Source organism: Muntiacus reevesi, chromosome 3 (genome assembly GCF_963930625.1).
Source record: "Muntiacus reevesi chromosome 3, mMunRee1.1, whole genome shotgun sequence".
Lineage (NCBI taxonomy): Eukaryota > Metazoa > Chordata > Mammalia > Artiodactyla > Cervidae > Muntiacus > Muntiacus reevesi.
The window spans coordinates 146,490,880-146,515,553 of record NC_089251.1 but is presented as its reverse complement, the minus strand read 5'-3'; the positions used below and the strand labels follow the sequence as shown (position 1 = coordinate 146,515,553).

Sequence of the window (24,674 nt, the reverse complement as noted above, 5' to 3'; positions counted from 1 at the left end):
AAGTGGAGTATTGCCATGAGATCTCTTTGTCCACATTTGGGACCAAAAGTATACTTTGTGTCAAGGTAACAATAGCAGAGATGGACTTGATACACGAATGATGTTTCCTTGCCCAGTGAATAGCGAATGATGGCAAAGTATGAAGTGCAAAATAAAAGTCAATAGCAATTTAAATAAGAGAGAAAATTGATCCGTCAATTGGCACACACTAGGCACATGAAGTCCGAAGTATGTATGCCTCAGCACTCCAGACCTTTCTTCATTCCAAGCAGCAGTTTAGCTCCAGAAAACAAAATCAGCAACCCACTGAATTAATGTTATTCTGAATTTTATTGGTCTTTAGATTGGTTTGTATGCTTTGTCATTTTATTTTTGTTTTAAAGTTATCAAAGAGCTATAACTATAAAGAGACTCTATCTAACTTTATGTTAACACATATTTAAACAAGATGATAAAAATAGTTTTCAGTCAACACCTCAGGAGCCACAGGGATGTCTGTCTCCCTCAGAGGGTTTCCATTCGTGACTCACATTTAAGAAGTCCTGCTGAGAGGACTAGGAAGCAGGTTCACAAAACTGATCATCTACATTTGAATTGATTTAAGTATTTTGCTGTTCCCTGAGGCCTTCATTTCTGATATTTCAAATATTTCTTTTTAGAATGCCTGCCAAATTCTTAAGGCCCGTCTTCAGCCAGTCATCAAGAAAAAGCCTAAGGGAACATGGGAGGAGTGGGTGAGTGTTCTCTTTATCACCCTTGCCAGGAAAAGGGCAAATACACCCAGGTGGGTCAAATCCTGCGTGCACAGACCAATTGGTGGTGCCCTTTCAAGAACAAAACATTTCTTAACATTACTTCTGCTTTTCCAAAAGAGTAAGAGAGATGTCTGTGTTCACTGCAATGTGACTTTATTTCAGAGCCCAGTATCTCACAGAGCACGATGACAGCATAAGTAATAAGTGTTAGTCACTCAGTTGTGTCTAACTCTTTGTAACCCCGTGGACTGTAGCCCACCAGGTTCCTCTATCCATGGAATTCTCTAGGCCAGAATACTGAAGTGAGTTGCCATTTCCTTCTCCAAGGGATCTTCCCTACCCAGAGACTGAACCCATGTTTCCTGCCTTGCAGTCAGATTCTTTACCATCTGAGCCACCAAGGAAGCCCTGATGACAGCGTAAGGTCTAAACTGAAACACACCCAGTTTGCTGCCCTTCCCTGTCGCTGCCCAGGCCCCCTGGGCCTGTCCCCAGGGGCCTCAAGGCCTTGGTTTTCTCACCAGAGCAACAGAGATAATAGCACCCTAATATCAAAAGATTACTCTATTTTAATAACTTCATAATAATTATTTAATTACTATAATTATACTAAATACAATAAGCTACATTCAATTAATATAATGATTAATTATTTTGTTTTTATTATTATAGCCATTAGTAGTATTATTCCCAGCACTATCCAATTTATTCCAGTAGAGAAGCTGACATAATACACTGAGACAGCCATTCAAATTACTTGGTAAAAAGTCAGGGAAAGAATACATACATGCATATACACATATACATATATGTGTGTTAAATATAGATATACATACCTGTGTGAATACCTAATGTACACAAGTGCATGAATGTGGCCTAGCCCGTTTTCTAATTTAAAAAGCCAAAAAGGGTGAAAAAATAATAAACTTCACACTACACCTCAAAACATAGAGTCCCAGAGTACAGCCAGCAACTGCCTTTCAGCGCCTCCCTTGGAAAGCCTGACCTGTGGCTTGTATGGGTGTGAGTCTCACTCCAGAGGAACACAGACACAGAGGTCAGTGCAAACTAGAGGACGCAAGCCCCTCATGGAAGGCCTTTCTCACTGCTTTCCCCAAACTTTTATTCTTTGTAACCAATCATGTCTTCCAGATTTCAGAAGCCTACGAAGAATCCATCAGTCTCTCCGCTACTGGATATTTCAGGTAAAGGACATTCTTGTTTTGGCTTAGATTACACTTAGGCAAGGATGGTGTGCACTCAACTATCTGACCAGGTGCCCTGAGAGCCCTGGGGCTCTTCTGGGCCCTTTGTCAACCCTCAGTCCTGGGTCATGGGGTGCGAAGAAAGGAGGGGGAGGGCCAAGGACCCCCAGGGGCTGCCACGCTATTAACCAACCAGAGGGGACACCATAGCTCCCTACGTACCGCTCTGACCATCCCAGCAACTGTGCACTGCAGGGCAGGGGTGGGACACCAGTGGACCTTCTTCCCACATCTTCAGTGGTTCTCTTGCAACTCTGATCACTACCACCCCGCTCTCAGGAAATGGGGAGAGAGGCATCAGCCACGGGGTGGGTGCTCTCTTCATCTCCAGAATCCAGAGCTCAGGGGGCATTCAGTCCACTAGTGGGAAAATGCCTTTTCTTTTCATTCCTGACTTCTCTTCTCAGAGGCTACCAGACAAATATGGACTGGAAGAAGGGGGAAGGTGATGCTTTCCCATATTTTGTTTATGGAGCATCCTGTTCCGAGGTTGAAGTCGACTGTCTCACAGGGGCTCATAAGGTAAAGACCGACATTAGTGTTCACCATCTTCACAAACATTGTTTTCTGTGCTGTAAAGATTCTCCCAGTGGGAGAACCAGGGACAGATATATAATTTGAGTCCAGAACTGTTTTAAGTAAACAGTATTTCCCATTGTGCATTTTCTCTCATGTGTTTTCAGCTCCTTAGGACTGACATCTTCATGGATGCTGCTTTCAGCATAAACCCAGCTGTGGACATTGGACAGGTGCGTGATACCAGAACTGCTGCCACGGGGTGGGGGGGATTGGTCAGTTCCCTTTAGAAAATTCTTTCCCAGAGTCCTCTAAATGTTGTTTATGCCTTATACAAGTATTCTACAATATATATTATACACTGCACACACAAATAGATAAGATATTTGAAGAATATTCAAGAAAAGTTGTCTTGAAGTTGCTTTTATGGCAGGAATATGTATGATTTCTAATTTAGCTTTCTAATTTAGCCTCAGTTTTGTTCAGTTCAGTTGCTCAGTTGTGTCTGACTCTTTGTGACCCCATGGACTGCAGCACACCAGGCTTCCCTGTCAATCACCAACTCCCAGAGCTTGTTCAGACTCATGTCCATCAAGTTGGTGATGCCATCCAACCATCTCATCCTCTGTCATCCCCTTCTCCTCCTGTCTTCAATCTTTCCCAGCATCAGGGTCTTTTCAAATGAGCCAGCTTTTCGCATCAGGAGGCCAGTGTATTAGAGGTTCCACTTCAGCATCAGTCCTTCCAATGAATATTCAGGACTGATTTCCTTTAGGATAGACTGGCTTGATTTCCTTGCAGTCCAAGGGACTCTCAAGAGTCTTCTCCAATAACACAGTTCAAAAGCATCAATTCTTCAGCGCTCAGCTTTCTTTATGGTCCAGCTCTCACATCCATACATGACTACTAGAAAAACCATAGCTTTGACTATATGGACCTTTGTTAGCAAAGTAGTATCTCTGCTTTTTTTTTTTTTTTTAAATATGGAATGCTTCACAAATTTGCATGTCATCCTTGCTCAGGGGCCATGCTAATCTTCTCTGTATCGTTCCAATTTTAGTATATGTGCTGCCGAAGCGAGCATTATCTCTGCTTTTTAATATGCTGTCTAGGTTGGTTGTAGCTTTTCTTCCAAGGAGAAAGCGTCTTTTAATTTCATGGCTGCAGTCACCATCTGCAATGATTTTGGATCCCAAGAAAACAGAGTCTGTCACTGTTTTCATTGTTTCCATGAAGTGTTGGGACAAGCTGCCACAATCTTTGTTTTTTGAATGTTGAGTTTTAAGCCAGCTTTCTCACTCTCCTCTTTCACCTTCATCAAGAGGCTCTTTAGTTCCTCTTCACCTTCTGTCCTAAAGGTGGTGTCATCTGCATATCTGAGGTTATTGATATTTCCCCCAGCAATCTTGATTCCAGCTTTTGCTTCCTCTAGCCCAGCATTTCTCATGATGTACTCTGCGTATAAGTTAAATAAGCAAGGTACAGTATACAGCCTTAACATACTTCTTTCCCAATTTGGAACCAGTCCATTGTTCCATGTCTAATTTTAAATGTTGCTTCTTGATCTGCATACATAGTTCTCAAGGCAAGGAAGGTGGTGTGGTATTCCCACCTCTTGAAGAACTTTCCAGAGTTTATTGTGATCCACACAATCCAAGGCTTTAGCATAGTCAATGAAGCAGAAGTAAATGTTTTCCCAGAATTCTCTTGCTTTTTTAATGATCCAACAGATGTTGGCAATTTGATCTCTGGTTTATTTGCCCTTTCTAAATCCAGCTTGAACATCTCGAAGTTTTCAGTTCATGTATTGTTGCAGCCTAGCTTGGAGAATTTTGAGCATTACTTTGCTAGCATGTGAGATGAGTGCAATTGTGTGGTAGTTTAAACATTCTTTGACATTGCCTTTCTTTGGAATTGGGATGAATACTGACCTTTTCCAGTCCTGGGGCCACTGCTGAGTTTTCCAAATTTACTGGCATATTGAGTGCAGCACTTTCACAGCATCATCTTTTAGGATTTGAAACAGCTCAGTTGGAATTCCATTACCTCCACTAGCTTTGTTTGTAGTGATGCTTCCTAAGGCCCACTTGACTTTGCACTCCAGGATGTCTGGTTCTAGGTGAATGATCACACCATCATGGTTATCTGGGTCATTAAGCTCTTTTTTGTATAGTTCTTCTATATATTCTTACCACCTCTTCTTAATATCTTCTGCTTCTGTTAGGTCCATACTGTTTCTGTCCTTAATTGTGCCCATCTTTGCATGAAATGTTCCCTTGGTATCTCTAATTTTCTTGAAGAGATCTCTGCTGCTGCTGCTGCTGCTAAGTCGCTTCAGTCATGTCCAACTCTATGTGACCCCATGGACAGTAGCCCACCAGGCTCCTCTGTCCACAGAATTCTCTAGGCAAGAATACTGGAGGGGGTTGCCATTTCCTTCTCCTTGAAGAGATCTCTAGTCTTTCCCATCCTGTTATTTTCCTCTATTTCTTTGTATTGATCACTTAAGAAGACTTTCTTATCTCTCCTTGCTATTCTTTGGAAGTCTGCATTTAGATTGTTCCTTTTCTCCTTTGCCTTTAGCTTCTCTTCTTTTCTCAGCTATTTGTAAGGCCTCCTCAGACAACAATTTTGCCTTTGCATTTCTTTTTCTTGGGGATAGTTTTGATCACCGTCTCCTGTACAATGTTATGAACCTCTGTCTGTAGTTCTTCAGGCACTCTATCATATGTAATCCCTTGAATCTATTTGTCCCCTCCACTGTATAATCGTAAGGGATTTGATTTAGGTCACGCCTGAATGGTCTAGGGGTTTTCCCTACTTTCTTCAATTTATGTCTGAATTTGGCAATAAAGAGTTCATGATCTGAGTCACAGTCCTCAGTGGACATTAATATGTTCATAATTAGGGAACATTATATAAATTCCTAATAGAAAGTTACAACAGTATTCATACTAATATTGGCTTTAAGGAGACCACAATGTAGCAAAATATAAGGGGGAAAGAAATGCTTAAAGTTTTTCCCCTCTTGCTGAATTTCTGATTTTTATCTCACAAATAAAATGAACACGTCCAAAGGCTTTTTAAATTTAGAGTTAAAACCTTTCCAGCTGTTGGCATAACTTTGCTTTTCTTCTAGCCTGTTACTCACAGTGGGTTCCCACAAACCAGCAGCCATCAGCCCACCAGAAACCTACCGACCAGCCCCAGCTGTTGGGGAGTCGGCTAGTGCCATTCCACACCTTAGAACAGTCTACACAGGCTGAGCAGCTTGGCTTCACACCCGACAGACCTTGGTGCTTTCATATGCAAACAGCTTCCCGCTGTCCTAAGTCCTAGGGGACTGGTTTATCTAGATCGATGTACTTTATAAGGAACAAATGGGCCATTCGGTATTGCTCGAAATGTGATCCTCAGAGTCTGCAACAGAAGACCTGTAGAGTTTATTGGAAATGAGGATCCCTGGCCCACCCAGGCCCAGACTAGCTCCATCATTACCTTGCTGGGCTGGGACTGGATTCCCACTTTTTTTTAAATTATTTATTATAATTGGAGGCTAATTACTTTACAACATTGTGGCGGTTTTTGCCATACATTGACATGAATCAGCCACTTCTGTACATGTGTCCCCCATTCCAAACCCCCTTCCCACTTCCCTCCCCATCCCATCCCTCTGGGTTGTCCCAGTGCACCGGCTCTGAGTGCCCTGTTTTATGCATCGAACTTGGACTGGTCATCTATTTCACATACGGCAATATACATTTCAATGCGATTCTCTCAAATCATCCCACCCTCACCTTCTCCCACAGAGTCCAAAAGTCTGTTCTTTACATCTGTGTCTTTTTTGCTGTCTCACATATAGGGTTGTCGTTACCATCTTTCTAAATTCCTTGTATATGTATTAATATACTGTATTGGTGTGTCTCTTTCTGACTTACTTCACTCTGTATAATAGGCTCCAGTTTCATCCACCTCATTAGAACTGATTCAAATGCATTCTTTTTAATGACTGAGTAATATTCCATTGTGTATATGTACCACAGCTTTCTTATCCATTCATCTGCCGATGGACATCTAGGTTGCTTCCATGTCCTGGCTATTGTAAACAGTGCTGCAGTGAACACTGGAGTACATGTAACTCTTTTAATTCTGGTTTCCTCGGTGTGTATGCCCAGAAGTGGGATTGCTGGGTCATATGGTAGTTCTATTTCCAGTTTTTTAAGGAATCTCCACACTGTCCTCCATAGTGGCTGTACTAGTTTGCATTCCCACCAACAGTGTAAGAGGGTTCCCTTTTCTCCACACCGTCTCCAGCATTTATTGTTTATAGACTTTTTGATAGCAGCCATTCTGACCAGCATGAGATGGTATCTCACTGTGGTTTTGATTTGCATTTCTCTGATAATAAGTGATGTTGAGCATCTTTTCATGTATTTGTTAGCCTTCTGTATGTCTTCTTTGGAGAAATGTCTGTTTAGTTCTTTGGCTCATTTTTTGATTGGGTTGTTTATTTTTCTGGAATTGAGCTGCATGAGCTCTTTGTATATCTTTGAGATTATTTCTTTGTCAGTTGCTTCATTTACTATTATTTTCTCCCATTCTGAGGGCTGTCTTTTCACCTTGCTTATAGTTTCCTTCATTGTGCAAAAGCACTTTTAACCTGAAATTCACTGCAAGTGGGTAAGGTTTAGGAACCACAAATCCCACTTCCCATTCCCTTTTCTTCTCTTTTCTCCCAGCTCATTCCTGCCTCTTTATTGCTTAAGCAGAGGCAGAAGGGGAGAGGTCATGATCAGGACTATCTTGCATTTTTCCCATTGGAAAAGGAAAGAAAACCACAAGTGGGTGAGACTGCAACTCTTGGAATTCGATCTTTTCCTTAGGGACAAGCATTTGGAAATACTCAAATTTAGTGTTTAAATTTATTTACCTTTTTCTGTAATTTTACATTTCAGTAAAATGCAAACTCTACTTCAATTTCTAACCTCCAGGAAGACACTCCTTTTAAACAAGACCTTCCTTTTCCCTAAGAACACAATCATTCGCAAATAGGACACAGCATGGCTTTAATTTTAAAATATTTAATTTAATAAAAATATTTCTTCCAACCCACCTTGTTTAACACTGATCTACTCTGCATAGTACTTTATAAAGGGAAATAATGAAACGCAGAAATTATAATAAATAGTGTCATGGTTCCATTTTTCTAGTTCATGTTCCTTTAATGTTAGCTTCTTTATTTTTTTTAATTGCTTTTAACTACTTTATTTAATTGGAGGATAATTACTCTACAATGTTGTGCCGGCTTCTGCCAAACAACAAGGTAAATCAGCGATAAGGATACATGCACCCCCCTCCCTCATAAGCCGCCTCCCTCCCACCCCCACCGCATCCCACCCCTCTAGGTTGTCGCAGAGTATCGGGATGGGTATTCTGTGTTATACAATTTCCCCTTAGCTTTCTATTTTACATATGGTAATGTCTGTTTCAGTGCTACTCTCTCAGTTCGTTGAACCTAGAGTAGTCTGTTATACAGAGTGAAGTAAGTCAGAAAGAGAAAAGCAAATATCATATATTCACCCATATATATGGAATCTAGAAAAACGGTACTGATGAACCTCTTTGCAGGGCAGGAACAGAGAGGCAGACATAGAGAACAGACTTGTGGGCACCATGGGGGAAGGAGAATGGGACAAATTAAGAGAGTAGCTTCTTTAGCAACTAATTCGACAGACATTTATTGAGAATCCACGTGCCAGGCACCATGAGTAAGAACAGAATACAGGAAGGTCAGGCCTCGTCGTACTTAGGAGCTAGTGAGAGTGAAGCAAGAGCAAGAACAGAACAGAGAGTATACAGGGAAAATGCCCTCCGATGCCACCGTGATAGGGTAACTTGTTCAAGATGCTGTGAACCTGAGGAGGTAGTTCCTAAGTCCACCCAGGATGGACTTGGATGGTTGGAGGACCCAAAAGTCTCCAAAGAGCCAGTTATTCTTTGACTGGACTTGGAGGATGAATAAGCATTTGCCAGGTGGACAAGCTGAGTGGTGAACAATGAAGGGAGTAAATTGCTTTACAAAGACTTGGAGGTCCTGGGAATTCCTGGTGGTCCAGTGGTTAAGACTCGGTGCTTTCACTGCCCTGACCTGGGTTCTATTCCTGGTTGGGAAACTAAGATCCCACAAGCCTCATGGCCGTGGCCAAAAAAATATGAAAAAAAACAACAAAAAAAAAACCATGAAGACTTGGAGATCTGAATGAATCTGATGGATTTGGCACATTACCCAGAATTTGAGAAGTGTCAGGTCCCTGGAGGGTGGTGTCTCTGGTAAGAAGAGCTGGGGATGAGACCAGGCTACCTCTGGATGGCAGGCTCCAAATCCTGGGGACCATTCATAAAGTCACCACAGTGCCTTCAAGAGTGGCTTATTATAGTGCAGAGCTCCATTTTCAGTCACACAGGAACACTTATTCAACCAATATCACATACTTACAAACTGGAATTTTTGCCGGTAGATTGAAGGAGCATTTGTCCAAGGCATGGGATTCTATACCATAGAAGAGCTGAAATACTCCCCAGAAGGCGTGCTTTACTCTCGGGGTCCAGATGACTACAAAATCCCCACGGTCACTGAAATACCCGAAGAGTTCAACGTCACTTTGGTGCGTTCCCAAAATCCCATCGCCATCTACTCGTCCAAGGTAAGAACTCGAGTTTGTTAGGGCTGCCATAACAAAACACTACAGACTAGGTTGCTTAAACAATGGAGATACATTTTCTCACAGTTCCTGATGTGGGGGTCCAAGTTGAAGATGTCATTTATTTTGAAGCCTCTCTTTGACTGGCAGATGTACACCTTCTCCCCATGCGTTTATATGATCATGTGTTTATCATATACTTAATGTGTCTCTGTGTCCTAACATTTTTTTTCTTAAAAGGACACCAGTCATACTGGATTGGGGTCTACCCTAAAAACCTCATTCCTTAATTATCTTAAACCTAATTATCTTAAATTTAATTATCTTAAACTTAATTATCTCTCTAAAGACCTTATTTCCAAATATGGTCCCAGTCTGAGGTAGTTAGGGTTAAGACTTCAGCATCTGAATTTGAGGAGGCACAGTTCATCCCATAACAACCTACTCTGTCAATAAACAGTAATACGGGGACTTCCCTGGTGGTCCGTGGCTAAGATTCTGTGCTCCCAATACAGGGGGTCAGGGTTTGACCCCTGGTCAGGGAACCAGATCCCCCATGCACCAACTGGGAGAATTCACATGCACAACTAAAGATCCTGTGTACCACGACTAAGGTCCAGCACAGTCAAATAAATAAAAAGAATGTTTTTAGAAAAAGAAATATAAGCAGTCCTGTGAGTTCACTTAACCCCTGCAATTGCAAATCCCAAAAGAAGGGAAAAAAAGCAAACATTCAGTGACTTCAGAAGCCCGAGTAGAGTCTTCACTCTTGGGTGGGTGGTCAGTTGCTCTCAGGAGAGATTATGAAATGAGTTTGAATCAGACGAGTAGGGCTAAGGAGTGAGCAGACATCTTGGGTCATTAGGCTACGTGCCACCATGAGATTAAACTGAAGTAGACATATTTCACTGGCCCTGGACTTTGTTTTCTGCAACCTTTCTTATCTACACTGCCTCTCCCCCCGCACTCTCCCCAAGTCAGGATAAACTTCCACACAAGCTTCTCACTGAGTTTACTCTGAGGTGTTAATGCCACAAACACAGGAGGTGTTGACCCTGGGCATAGAGCCAATGAGCTCTCACTGGCTCATAAAGACTTAGGGCAAGATCCTCAAACACGTGTGGAAAACACACAGCTTCTCCAACTGAAGCTCTGTTCTAGGCCCACATCTGGCCAGACAGATGGCAACCTTAACCTCAGACTTTCCCTCTCGTTATTGGGAGCAGATCAGGTTGGGAGGAAGGTGAGACTTTCTGTCCAAATGGTCTCTACCTCCACTTCACCAGACCTTGACCAGGGACATCGCTAAAGACCATCTTCTGACACAGCGCACAGCCCTGGCCCTCAGGACCTAGCCATCTCTCCACCCAGTCTACTCCCTGCTCTCCCCGCCTCCCTTCCCCGCCTCCCCTCTCCTCAGAGGAAAACCCTGCTCTGCCAGCTCCTCCTCTCCCCCTCTCCCCCACATTTGCTTCAGAGAGAACACCACAGACTGGGATAGCCTTTATCTGCTTGGGTCCTTGGAACCATCAAGTCCCTGGACACAGACCAAGGACCGGAACACGTTGAAGAAAGAAAGAAGAAAAATTAGTAAAAAGAAGCATTGCTGAATTATTCAGCATGTAATGCCACCACATTATTCATTCAAAAACACCCAACACACAGCCAAGGAAGCTAACACATACAAAGACTTCCACAGTCCACCCTCCAGCCCACCCTCCAGGGGCAATCATTGTTAACACATACAAAGACTTCAACAGTCCACCCTCCAGGGGGCAACCATCTCACTGTCTTTCAAGCTCAGCTACAAAGATTATTGTTGTTTTGTTGTGGTCTTGAGTTCAGTGAAAATAGTCTGGAGCTGCATTTGGAGTATCCTAGAGGGCCCTAAGGGCTTCTGTATCCAGAACTTTACTTGGGTGGGGAGAGGTGCAGTGAGAGGGCAGGGAGAGACAGGAGATTTTAGCTGCCCACTGTCCTGATGCCCCTGGGACATTTCCATGAGCCACTCTGAGGAGGACCCCCCATACGCAAATCAGCAGGTTGGGGAGTGATGGGAGGAGTGGGGAGGTTGGGAAGCAGAGGGGGTAGGGTGGGAATTCAATTCCGGTAATTCTGATGCAATCCATTCAGAGGGTTGTAAAGCCAGGAGGAGTGAGTGTGTGAGTGTGTGTGTGTGTGTGTGTGTGTGTGTGTGTGTACAAATTAGTCCTAAAAGAACCATGCAATTCTGACAGCCTTTTACCCTCCTTCTCAGGGGTTAGGTGAGGCTGGAATGTTCCTGGGATCCTCCGTGTTGTTCGCCATATATGATGCCGTGGCTGCTGCCCGAAGAGAGAGGGGGCTGACCAAGACTTTCACCCTGAGTAGCCCAGCAACCCCTGAGTTGATTAGAATGACTTGTGTGGATCAGTTCACTGACATGGTAAGGGTGGTGAGGAGAGCTCCCTATTAGAATCACCCCTTGTGTGAACTTTCGGGTTCTTGGTATGGATCTGACAGCCATGAAAAAATTACAGGGCAAGTTTATCTTTTCCATTGAAAATTCTCATTCTGGCTTCACTTACTACTTCTTGTATGCTTCAAACTGCAAATACAGCTGCAAAGTGAGCGACCCTCTTCAAATGATGGTTTAAAGTTTCATACCCCAAATAAAAACACACAACTGACCCAGTGCTCATATCAAATGGACATGCTAGGTTACTTTAAACATTTTGTAAGATGAAACTGACATGTTATTTTCATTACCTCAATAACTAAATAAGACTAAATAGACATCAGATCTGGTCAATTATTCTGAAAATATTTGTTGAGCAAACTAATAAAAATAATTTAAATGAAACTATCAAGTCACGGGGCTTCCCAGGTAGTACTAGCGGTGAAGAACCTGCTTGCCAATGCAAGAGAAATGAGTTCGATTCCTGGGTTGGGAAGATTCCCTGGAGGAGGGCATGGCAACCCACTCCAGTATTCTTGCCTGGAGAATCCCATGGACAGAGGATACTAGCGGGTTACAGTCCATAGGGTCACAAAGAGTCAGACACGACTGAAGTGACTTAGCATGCATGCACGCACATCAAGTCACTGGGCACACTTTGATTTATCACACACTAATAGATCATAGGTCCATTTTCCAGCTGCTAAAAATTCATCTAGAACTATCATCAGAGACTGTTTCTATACTGAGCTGCTTACTGCAGCCCTAAATGAGTCCCTGGTGTGAAATTAGATTGCCTCAAGAGGGAGGAGACACTCACCTACTTATAGCTGATTCATGTTGCTATACAGCAGAAACCAACACAACATTGTAAAGCAATTATCCTCCGATTAAAAACTTTTTAAGAATTAGCTTGCACTTTATGCCTTTTAAATTGCAGGGCTTCTGAATAAGATGTATCTTATCCCAAACATAAGAAGTATATGAGAATAAGGAGATTCAAAACTCACAGATTGAAAGAAATATGAAAATTATCTAATTTTGATAAGAATAAAATGGATATTGACTTTCCTTTTTTAAAAAAATTTGTCTTATGAATTACAACTTATTTCATATGACAATATTTTATTAATAATTTTTTCTTTTGATCTTCTTTAGATTCCCAGAGATGATCCGTCAACATTTACACCTTGGTCCATCCATGTGTCTTAATCCTCAGAAAACATGTTTTCCTCAAAAAATGCAAGAATACATGTTTGACCTTAAAATTTTCAAACTCAAGCAAAATGTAGGTTGGCCCCCAATTGTCGAGGGTAATTTTAGCATCCTTTCATTGTTCTCTGTGGTTTAGGCCACTGTATGATATGTTTTAGGATTCACATTTTCACCAAAATGTATAAAGGAAGTTTAGAATCAAAAATTCTTCTTTTCATTTGTATTATCATGAATATCTACAGCATCAGAATTTTCAACAGTGGTGGAGTTTTCATTACCCAACAACTCAATAGAGACTGTTCATACTTTGTTCTACACAAGTCTGCTCACCCCCTAAATCATTCACCCCCAAAACTCTTGGGATTCCCCAGAGCCAATGGTGTGCTGGTAGTAGCCAGTTCCCCTTGAAAAATCAATGATTTGTTTTGTTTGCCAATTTCCACATTGTAAATACCCCATGTCGGCCAACTCCAAACCACAGACAAGAGGTCTCTGAAGGCAGAGTTGGAAGAGATGCTTGAAACCTGCTCATGATCTCCAACTTGAAAGCCCACCACAATCCTTGGTTCCTGCCGTTCCTCCCAGGCAGCCCATTTAGATGGGGCTTAGAGAGGTAAACTATCAAGAACCTCCTGCTGGTCTTCATCTGCCATGAGCCATGCACATGGTACCATGTCTTCCTTACCTGGGAAACAACACAGACTAAATCGGCTCTCTCAGATTACACTGGTGTCCCTTCTCTTGGCTTAGGGTCTAAACAGTGAAATCAGAGCTCCCTTCCTTTTGCCATCAAAGGGCCACAGAATCCTCAGAGTTCTCTTTCAGTTATTTCTTAGCTGTTTTACATTGCATTTTCCTGATGAAGTGTAGTCTTATGCCAGAGAAGATGTTCAGTCTCCTGTGAAGTTTGAAAACACGAATAAACTAAATCATTTGTTGGGATCTGTGTGCCTAGATATTAAAGCTCTGCATTTCCGTAGAGAATGGACACGGAGGGAAGGAGAGGGTGGGATGACTGAGAGAGTAACACTGACATATACCCAGTCCCATCAGTAAAATAGCCAGCTAGTGGGAAGCTGCTGTCTGGCACCGGGAGCTCAGCTCAGTGCTCTGTGGTGACCTGGAGGGATGGGGTGGGGTGGAGGGAGGGAGGCCCAGGAGGGACAGGATGTGTGTGTACATACAGCCGCTTCACCTTGCCGTATGACAGAAACCAGACAACACTCTAAAGCAACTATATTCCAATTAAAAAAAAAAGCTCTGCGTTTATTAATAGTAATTTTGTGGTGGAAGAATAAGCTTGTAGCAATTGTTTGTGTGTGTGTAAAACTAGACTGGAAGAAGAGAAGGTTGGCAAATAGAAAGGAAATGCTTACCCGTCAGCCTCTTATTCTGTGAGGAGTAGGGGTGTGTGTGTATGTGTGTGTACATGTGTTTCTAAGTGTCTTTTAATTCACCCAGTAATCTAAATTACCTGGAACCCAGCCCACAAAAATTCATTGTCCCAGACTGAACAGTAAAAATCAGGTAGCTGATATATTTTTCTAGCAGTAAAATAGGAAGACACATTCATCACAAACATAATTTTAAGAGTATTATACTTCCTAGACTGTGTGAACAAGACTTCTGATAACAGAAATTGGATTTTTACAAAATAAATCTGATCACTTCAGTAGTATTTAGTTAAGTAGAAGAATTGGAGTTGGGGAGGAAGAATTTATAAAAATAGTACAGTTTAAAGCATAGCAATTTCAAATATAAGGTTGCTATTTTAATGCCTTTAAAATTTGACAATTTATGTTATCTTATAAACAATCTATCTTACTAATGGAGATAAACATCTGTGATTGTGCACCTAATTTTAGATGTCATTATAGTGATATCTGTGCGAGAAGTGTAAAATACAATCTTTGCAGCCAGAGGACTCAGTAAACAGTCAAGCACAGTTTGAGTGATAGAGCACATGATCATCATTAATTCTGGGCACAACTGCTAGTGCCTGTCACTCACAGAGACTTACCTTTACTGTTGCTTAACTGGATGCTCAATAAAAGTTTGTCAGAAGAGAAATAATACTATGCGGCCGGTACTACACTTGCTGCCTTTTTCCTTATAACCTAAAGGACACACAGGGCCCAACTGTCTTGCTTCTCCTGTACCGAAAGTTTATGATAGAAGTTTTGTGCAACCTTACAACCTACTAGGGAAATGGAGTTGAGTGAATAGTGACTGGGAGGGATTAGATTTCAGTTCAGTATCTTGACCCTGCAGCACCGTGTGTGATCTTGGCTTTTAAAATTGGGGGAGGTCAAAAAGAGGGAGAGATCAAATGGGACAAGAATGCTTAGATATCTATATTGCTTCTTTCAAGGGAAAATCTTTAACTCCTCTTCACTTGATACTTTCTATGGTGTAAATTAGCCATACTCTTAACACTATCAGAGCCAGGGGTATCACAAGTTGACTTTTCTGAAAGAAAGTGCTGAGACAGAGTTTAGGGAGCACGATGTTTCTTTGGGCTCAACACTTTGGCCAACTGATACGAAGAGCTGACTCATTAGAAAAGATCCTGATGCTGGGAAAGAGTGAAGGCCGGAGGAGAAGGGGACGACAGAGGATGAGATGGTTGGATGGCATCACCGACTGGATGGACATGAGTTTGAGTAAACTCCAGGAGTTGGTGAAGGACAGGGAGGCCTGACGTGCTGCAGTCCGTGGGGTCACGAAGAGTCAGACACGACTGAGCAACTGAACTGAACTGAATTCTACATTCAAAGAAATATACAATTTATGTATAAATAACATTTCAATATTTTAAATCAGTACTTACCCCCCAAATTTCATATTATTTATTTGCTATATGCTTTCCTTACTTATTCAGTTGAATTTGATTAAATTCATTTATTATCACACTGTACCTGATGTTGTTATTAATTACAAATAAAACCTCAGGGGAAAAAGTATGAAGTTTTAAAACTCATTGTTGTTGTGTAGACACTAAGTCTTGTCTGCTTCTTTTGCCACCCCATTGTAGCCCACCAGGCTCCTCCGTCCATGGAATTTTCCAAGCAAGAATACTGGAGTGAGTTGCCATTTCCTTTTCCAGGGGATCTTCCCGACCCAGGGATTGAACCCTGGTCTCCTGCACTGCAGGTGAATTCTTCACCGCTGAGCCACAGGGAAGCCCTTTTAAAACTCTAACCCAAATTTTATTATCTGGAAATTGATACTAGGTCAAGAAAGTTAATTTGCTTTGAGTAAGTAAATGACTGGGTAGAAGTGTTCAAGGTTGACTTCCTGCGGAGCTCTAAAACTCTAAGCCTTTATTTCCAATATTCTGGGAGGTGGGTCATAGAAGATCTTGCTGTGATTTATGTCAGAGAGTGTTTTGCCTATGTTCTCCTCTAGGAGTTTTATAGTTTCTGGTCTTACGAATATTGGAAATAAAAGCAAAAATAAACAAATGGGACCTAATGAAACTTAAAAGCTTTTGCACAACAAAGGAAACTATAAGTAAGGTGAAAAGACAGCCCTCAGATTGGGAGAAAATAATAGCAAATGAGGAAACAGACAAAGGATTAATCTCAAAAATATACAAGCAACTCCTGAAGCTCAATTCCAGAAAAATAAATGACCCAATCAAAAAATGGGCCAAAGAACTAAACAGACATTTCTCCAAAGAAGACATACAGATGGCTAACAAACACATGAAAAGATGCTCCACATCACTCATTATCAGAGAAATGCAAATCAAAACCACAATGAGGTACCATTACACGCCAGTCAGGATGGCTGCTATCCAAAAGTCTACAAGCAATAAATGCTGGAGAGGGTGTGGAGAAAAGGGAACCCTCTTACACTGTTGGTGGGAATGCAAACTAGTACAGCCACTATGGAAAACAGTGTGGAGATTTCTTAAAAAACTGGAAATAGAACTGCCATATGACCCAGCAATCCCACTTCTGGGCATACACACCAAGGAAACCAGATCTGAAAGAGACACGTGCACCCCAATGTTCATCGCAGCACTGTTTATATAGCCAGGACATGGAAGCAACCTAGATGCCCATCAGCAGATGAATGGATAAGGAAGCTGTGGTACATATACACCATGGAATATTACTCAGCCGTTAAAAAGAATTCATTTGAATCAGTTCTAATGAGTTGGATGAAACTGGAGCCCATTATACAGAGTGAGGTGAGCCAGAAAGATAAAGAACATTACAGTATACTAAGACATATATACGGAATTTAGAAAGATGGTAACGATGGCCCTATATGCAGGGCAGAAGAAGAGACGCAGAAGTACAGAACAGACTTTTGAACTCTGTGGGAGAAGGGGAGGGTGGGATGTTTCGAAAGAACAGCATGTATATTATCTGTGGTGAAACAGACCACCAGCCCAGGTGGGAGGCATGAGTCAAGTGCTCGGGCCTGTTGGGCTGGGAAGATCCAGAGGAATCGGGTGGAGAGGGAGGTGGGATGGGAGACCGGGATGGGGAATTCGTGTAACTCTATGGCTGATTCACATCAATGTATGACAAAACCCACTGAAAAATAAATAAAAAAAAAAAAAGGCAAAAAAAAAAAAAAGACACATAGAAAACAAATAGCAAAATTTCAAACATAACTCCTACCTTAGTAGCATTTACAGTAAATGTAACTAAATGCTATGATCCAAAATGTAGAGACAGGTAGGATGGAATTTTTTAATGATCCAATTAAATATGGTATATAGAATATAGTAAAATTCAAAGACACAAATAAGTTAAAAGATAGAAAAAGATATATAATACAAATAGTATGCAAAAAAAGAGCTGGAGAGATTACACTAATAAAAGATAAAGTTTTAAGAAAAAATAAATAAATAAATAAAACTCTGAGCCCTGGTTGACAGGTGTAAGAGCAGAAGAAGTATTATGTTAAGAAGAAAACACAAATGTTGTTGTTAACATTTGCCTGATATGTCTTTCACCCATCTATGTTTAACCCTTTCCTTTTTCACTTTAAACATGTTTCTGAGTACAGACACTTTATAAATACATACATGTATATACATGTATGCGTGCTAAGTCATTTCGGTCATATCTGACTCTTTGCAACTTCATGGATTGTTTGTAGCCCTCCAGGCTCCTCTGTCCATAGGGATTCTCCAGGCAACTATACTGGAGTGGGTTGCCATTCCCTTCTCCGGGGGATCTGCCCAGTCCAGGGATCAAAACTGTATCTCTTATGTCTCTTGCATTGGCAGGCAGGTTCTTTACTACTAGTGCCACTTCGGAAGCCCTGTATACCTATATATATCTTAGTGTATATATATGTGTGTGTGTGTATATATATGTGTATACATATATATGTACTATGTACATACAAATAGTATATACTAGGTTTGGGTAATTTTTCTCATCGAATTTCTAGTCATCACTTTTAAGTGGTAACCCATTCCATTTGTGCCTTATAATTGTTAGAAGGGTTCGATTTTTCTACTTATTTACACATACAATAAATAACAAGTTATATAATTACTGCCATATGGTTTTATTATTCAGACTGGCACTCCTCTTTACCTTTCTTATCAGGGTTGTTTTTTGTGTGACCTTTCTCCTCAGGTAAACTGGTTGTTACCCAGGAGGGAATACTTAGTTGTTTTTTGTGTGACCCTTCTCCTCAGGTGAGGTGGTTGTTACTCAGGCGGGAATACTTAGTTGTTTTTTGTGTGACCCTTCTCCTCAGGTAAGGTGGTCATTACACAGCCGGGAATACTTAGTTGTTTTTTGTGTGACCCCTCTCCTCAGGTAAGGTGATCGTTACCCAGGCGGGAATACTTAGTTGTTTTTTGTGTGACCCTTCTCCTCAGGTGAGGTGGTCGTTACCCAGGAGGGAATACTTAGTTGTTTTTTGTGTGACCGTTCTCCTCAGGTGAGGTGGTCGTTACTCAGTTGGGAATACTTAGTTGTTTTTTGTGTGACCGTTCTCCTCAGGTGAGGTGGTCGTTACTCAGTTGGGAATACTTAGTTGTTTTTTGTGTGACCGTTCTCCTCAGGTAAGGTGGTCATTACCCAGGTGGGAATACTTAGTTGTTTTTTGTGTGACCGTTCTCCTCAGGTGAGGTGGTCGTTACTCAGTTGGGAATACTTAGTGCCAGTGTCTTCTCTCCTCTCAGAAACCAGCCTACAACTGCTAGTCTCCTGCCCTCTAGCGTCCAATGTGGCAGCAAGCCCTGTGATGCCAGACTGAACCTTTTTCCTTCATAGAAAACTTGATCTTTCAACCTGAAGTGAAGTGAAAGCCGCTCAGTCGTATCTGACTCTTTGTGACCCCATGGACTATACAGTCAATGGAGTTCTCCAGGCCAGAATACTGGAGTTCGTAGCTGTTTCTTTCTCCGGGGGACCTTCCCAACCCAGGAATTGAACCAGGGTCTCCTGCACTGCAGGCGGATTCTTTATCAACTGATTTCTTTCAACCTAATACCTGGTAAGAAATTCTTTTTATCCTCAGAGTTCCAAGATGCTGCCAGCGGATATCAGATGTGTGTCTTTTTCTTCAATCTAGCGTGGAACTTTAGGAGAACGTCCAGTCTCTAGACTCAGATCTCTCTCAGATCACAGAAAGTGTCCTCAAGTGTTCATGGTTGCTTCTCCTTCACCTCTTCCTTTTACTCCATTAGCTGTCCTGTTCTTCAGGCTTTATCTCTGGCATCTAGGCTCCAGGTCTCTTATTTGTTTCTTTATGATCGCTTCTTCTGCATGTCTTTACTCCATGCTCGGGTTTATGTGTTGCCCTTTGTTTTCCAAGTCACTAATGTGGGTTCCCTTGTCTCTCCCAAGCTTGTGGTGGCTGCCAGCATTCCTTGGTGTTCCCTGGTTTGTAGACACATTGCTCCAATCTGCCTCCATCAACTGAATTGTTTGTTAGTTGGTTGGTTGGTTTTTTTTTTGAGAGAGTCTTGAGGGCAGGGGTTGTCTTAGTCCATTGGAGATGACAACAGCATGTTCTGTTTTGAATGATCATCTCTCTAACTCTCAGGTATGTATGAATTCCATACATATAAAATACCATACGTTGGCTGGCTTAAAACAACAGACATTTATCTTCTCACTGTTCTGAAGGCTGTAAGTCTGAAATCACAGTGTCAGAAGGGCCATTCTTCCTCTGAATACTGAAAGAAAGTCTTTGTTGCCTCTCCCTAGGTTGTGGGGGTTGCCTGCAGTCCTTGGTGTTCCCTGGCCTATGGACACATCAATCTCTGCCTTCATCCTCAGATGTCTGTTTCCCTCCCTGTATGTCTGTCTCCAAATCTACCTCTCCTTATAAGGACACCAGTCACTGGATTTAGGGCCCACCCTAATCCAGTGTGACTCATCTTTATTTAATTATATCTATGAAGACCCAGTTTCCAAATAAGATCACATTGGGAAATGCACTCAGTTCAGTCCCCAACCGGCCTCCTTAAAATTGTATTTGTCAGCTCACTGGGCTCCCACCTAGTTACTGGGATACCTAAGAGGCAACAGACTTTAGAAGTCAACATGTTCCTGATCCACCCCATGGGCTGGCAGGACAGAAGCAGGGCCAGTGGCCTGCTTAGGAGGCTGGAGGCAGCCACACAGCCCTCAGCTCCTTGATCTCCCTCATAACTGCCCAGACACGTGGGAAAGGAGGGCTCAGATGGCCCATGTGGCCCCTGACCTATTCGCACCAAACGTCTTCTCCATGCCTCACCCACAACCCAGAGGACCAGCTGTCCTCCAGAGTCACAGTCTTCAAGGTAAAGATTTCCAGGTTCTTCCCCAGCCTAGCACTCCTCCCCCACACAGCCCAAGGCCTTACTTCCCACAAGACCAGCTGGGAGGGGCAGGGAAGGGTCTCACAGCCAGACAGGCTGAGAATGGGGGGTCTAGAATATGGATGTGTAATGACCAACCCAAGGTCATTTTAATGACCAGCCTAGGGGGTCTTCAAAGTGCCCACTGTCAGTCTCCTTGCCCATGTTCCATCTCTGGGTTTCAAAGAGCTCACACAGAAGGGACACCCCAAAAGTAGTGGCCAGTACTTTTCCATTTCCTTTGGCAGTCAGCACTTGTTACAGTTTTTTCCCCCAGAAACAGGTGTATTTGAGCTGTTGGGGAGGGCAGTGTCATTTCCAATAGTAATCCTTTCATTGGGTAACAGGAATTCTTTGATGTTAACTCCTAAGACTTTTTTTTATAACAAACATACCAGCACCTGGGTCAATAGACATGGCACTTCTCTCACTCACAAGAACAATCTATTTAAAAGTAATGAAATTCAATCCCCTCCTTTCATTAAATTTAAAAAGAAAAAGCAGTGGTTCCCCATTGTTTTGAATAAGATCTGAGAATCAGAAAAACCTGACAGAGACACCCTCTTACGTTTCTACTATGAACAGCCTTGGTCACTCTGCCCTGAGTAATCTTTTGACTCAACTCCCCAGAACCCCAAGAGCTCTGAAGGAGAGAAAATGTGAGGACTTTAGGCCTCACCCCTGGCCCTCCAGGCTACACAATGACTTTTAAAAAAATTTGTTTACACTTCAGAGGATATCATTCAAACAAAAACTTCCCTGGCTGAAACATGTTTGGAAAACACTTACCTAGAGCATTTCAAGATTCCCAGCAATTAATGAATTTGGTTGCCTAATCCAAAGAACTTAGACCTTCCAACTCTAATACTATAATCTGACTTTGGTATTCTAACACTGATGGTCTCCATTAAATGCTTGTGTCTTCTGTTGATGTTGAAGGAGTTACTCCTATAAATATTTTTTTTATGAATACTTGTTCCTTTTTAAAATTATTTATTGATTCATGTGGCATGCAAGATCTTTAGTTACAGCATGCAAACTCTTAGTTGCAGCATGTGGGATCTAGTTTCCCGACCAGGGATCGAATCCCGGCTCCCTGCCTTGGATGTGCAGAGTCTTAGCCACTGAATCACCAGGGAAGCCTTCTTATACATATTTTGAAACAATGCTTTTGAAACATGCTTTTCGTTGGCAGTGGCCATGTTCCTGTAAATGGGAACCATGTGCTGTTTGCAAGCACTGGCTACCCTGTTTTAAAGAGCAGAGTAAGGGAATTCCCTAATAATCCGGTGGTTAAGACTCCATGCTTCTACTGCTAGGAGTCCAGGCCAAAAAATAACAAATGACAAGGACAGAGTAAGATAGAGAACACACTGTGGACCCCTAACAATGCCTGTGTCAGTCTTGCCCTCCGTGGAAGCAGCCGGAGGAAGGGCTTCAGTCTCCACGTGCCCCTCTCCCTCTCTCGGCTCCCGCTCCATTCCAGTTCTCATGGAATCGACTCCTAGTCCCTTCCTCAGGGAGGCCTTCTCTGATTCCTCTCCCCAAACAAAGCTAATCTCCCTGTTCTATGCTTCTCACAATGGTTGATATTCAGTTACATGTGAATTGTCTCTCATATGAACCATAAAGTCTCTGGAGAAAGAAAACCAGTAGATCTTGTTTCCCACTGTGTTTAATACTGGGTTGGCCAAAAACTTTGTTCAGGTTTTTCCATAGATGTTAAGAAAAACCCAAAATGAACTCTTTGACCAACCCAATAATAACTGAGCAAATGAATGAATGATCACTGATGCCTCCTTCAGTTAAAGTATTTGGAGTAATCAGTCAAGCATTGACGAAGCCCTGCAAGGAACAAGTCATCATCCATGCTGAGAATGGTGGGGAACACAGCCTGCTATTTAACCTCCAGGAGAGTATTACCTAATCGGAAAAATGAGATCCAAACACTGATAAGACAGCCTACTATTAGTAACAGATTAGAGACTAGTTTCCTGGTTCCCAGTTTATTCAGTGGAAAGTAAAGAAGCAATCAGTTGGATATGCAGATGCTTTTAAAGGAATTGAGAGAAAGGAGAGAAGGGAGGTTTGCTTCTCTTCTTAACGATAAACAGAGAAGGGGGAGGGTAGGAGGACAAACAATCACAGGGAGACAGGAGCAGGATTGTTGTCCCGAGACGTGGAAGGGACTGAAGAAGTGCTTCAGTCACTCAACAGTTGTTCAACAGGCAATCACTCTGTGCTCAGCTCCATTCCGGATCCGAGAGGCAGTGGTCCCCTCAGGGAGCTCAGCTTCCAGTGGAGAAAGCAAACAACAGGTAAAGAAGCATCCACGTGAGTGGGTGAAGCACCATGAAGAAAATGAAACAGCGGTTAGGAGAGTGCTCCTTCAGACGAGCAGGTCAGGTAAGAGCTCAGACCCAAGTAGCAAGAATGCACCGCCAGGCCAACATCTGAGAGAAGAGGAGTCGACGTGGAAAGGGTCTCACGCGCCAAAGCCTAGGACAGGAAAGAACTTGGTCCATTCAGGAAGCAGGGGAAGGCCAGTGTAGCACAGACGACAGCCAAGGGAGGAAGCGGTGAAGCTGGTCTCAGAGAGGGTATGGGTCCATCCCACGAGCCTCCTCAGAAAGCCTGTGAGGCTTTGCTAAGGCAGTAGGGACCACTGGAAGGTTCCCAGGAGAGAAATGCCAAGATTAAGCAGAGGAATGATGATGAGGGGATAGTCTGGCTGGAGCAGGAGACTTTTCTGAAAAGAAAGCGAGTCTGAGGCCTAAAACAAGGACAAATGCTAGAAGGCTTTGGACACTAGACTGAGGAGTTTGGACATTATGCTCCATAGGCTCCAGGCCTCAGAGAGCTACTGGGGTGTTTGTAGCAGAAAATGTCAGGATCAAAAAGACTGACCTGGGGCTTCCCTGGTGGCTCAGTGGTAAAGAATTTGCCTGCCAATGCAGGAGACAAGGGTTCGATCCCTGATCCAGGAAGATCCCACATGGCTTGGAGCAACTAAGCCCATGCACCACAATTACTGAGTCTGTGCTCTAGATCCCGGGAGCCCCAGTTATGGAGCCCACATGCTGCAGTTACTGAAGACTGAATTCCCTAGAGTGCCTGCCCCACAACAAGAGAAGCCACTGCAATCAGAAGCCTGAGCACAGCAACTAGAGTGTAGGCCCCATCCGCCGCAACTACAGAAAAGCCCACGTGGCAACAAAGACCCAGCACAGTCAAAATAAATCAATAAATAAAAGTTTTTTTTTTAAAGGCTGACCTGAAGGTCTTACCTAATTTGCAGTGTGATCTCCAACTTCTCCCATGGCCCTGTTGTACATTTCTTCAACAACTTTCTAACACATGTGAAACACTACATACATACCCATACATGTGCACATGGGTGTAAACACGTCTCCATGAGTATATGAAGCAGGTATGCCTGGGACCCAGGAATTAGAGCTGTAAAGACAATTGGAAGCTGTCAGCTCCCTTCAACCGGAGAAGGCAGTGGCAACCCACTCCAGTACTCTTGCCTGGAAAATCCCATGGACGGAGGAGCCTGGTAGGCTGCAGTCCATGCAGTCACTAGGAGTTGGACCCAACTGAGCGACTTCACTTTCACTTTTCACTTTCATGCATTGGAGAAGGAAATGCCAACCCACTCCAGTGTTCTTGCCTTGAGAATCCCAGGGACGGGGGAGCCTGAGGGCTGCCATCTATGGGGTCGCACAGAGTTGGACACGACTAAAGTGACTTAGCAGCAGCAGCAGCAACTCCCTTCAACCAGTGTTTTCTGGCCTAGCTCTGCTGGAAAGAATCTGAAGCCACATGCAGATCAACTGGGAAAGAGCATACGTGCGTGCTAAGTCACTTCAGTTGTGTCTGACTCTTTGTGACCCCATGGACTGTAGCCTGCCAGGCTCCTCTGTCCGTGGGATTCTCCAGGCAAGAATACTGGAG

At 42.8% G+C, this 24,674-nt stretch overlaps 1 protein-coding gene and 1 non-coding gene across 2 annotated transcripts in view; one reads left to right on the top strand and one right to left on the bottom strand.

Annotated features, from left to right (window-relative positions):
* Positions 1 to 15,802, top strand: part of LOC136165012 (aldehyde oxidase 4-like) — an 80,942-nt gene extending 65,140 nt beyond the window's left edge. The window contains exons 29-35 of the mRNA XM_065930863.1: positions 660 to 734; positions 1,908 to 1,960; positions 2,428 to 2,542; positions 2,704 to 2,769; positions 9,055 to 9,240; positions 11,495 to 11,662; positions 12,833 to 15,802. Of these exons, the coding sequence (XP_065786935.1) occupies positions 660 to 734; positions 1,908 to 1,960; positions 2,428 to 2,542; positions 2,704 to 2,769; positions 9,055 to 9,240; positions 11,495 to 11,662; positions 12,833 to 12,886 (717 nt within the window). The 3' untranslated portion in view covers positions 12,887 to 15,802. The remainder of the gene's footprint in view (positions 1 to 659; positions 735 to 1,907; positions 1,961 to 2,427; positions 2,543 to 2,703; positions 2,770 to 9,054; positions 9,241 to 11,494; positions 11,663 to 12,832) is intronic.
* LOC136165658 (U6 spliceosomal RNA) lies at positions 3,514 to 3,620 on the bottom strand. The gene has a single exon (XR_010662662.1). It is a non-coding gene; the product is annotated as a U6 spliceosomal RNA (small nuclear RNA).
* Positions 15,803 to 24,674: the final 8,872 nt, after the last annotated feature.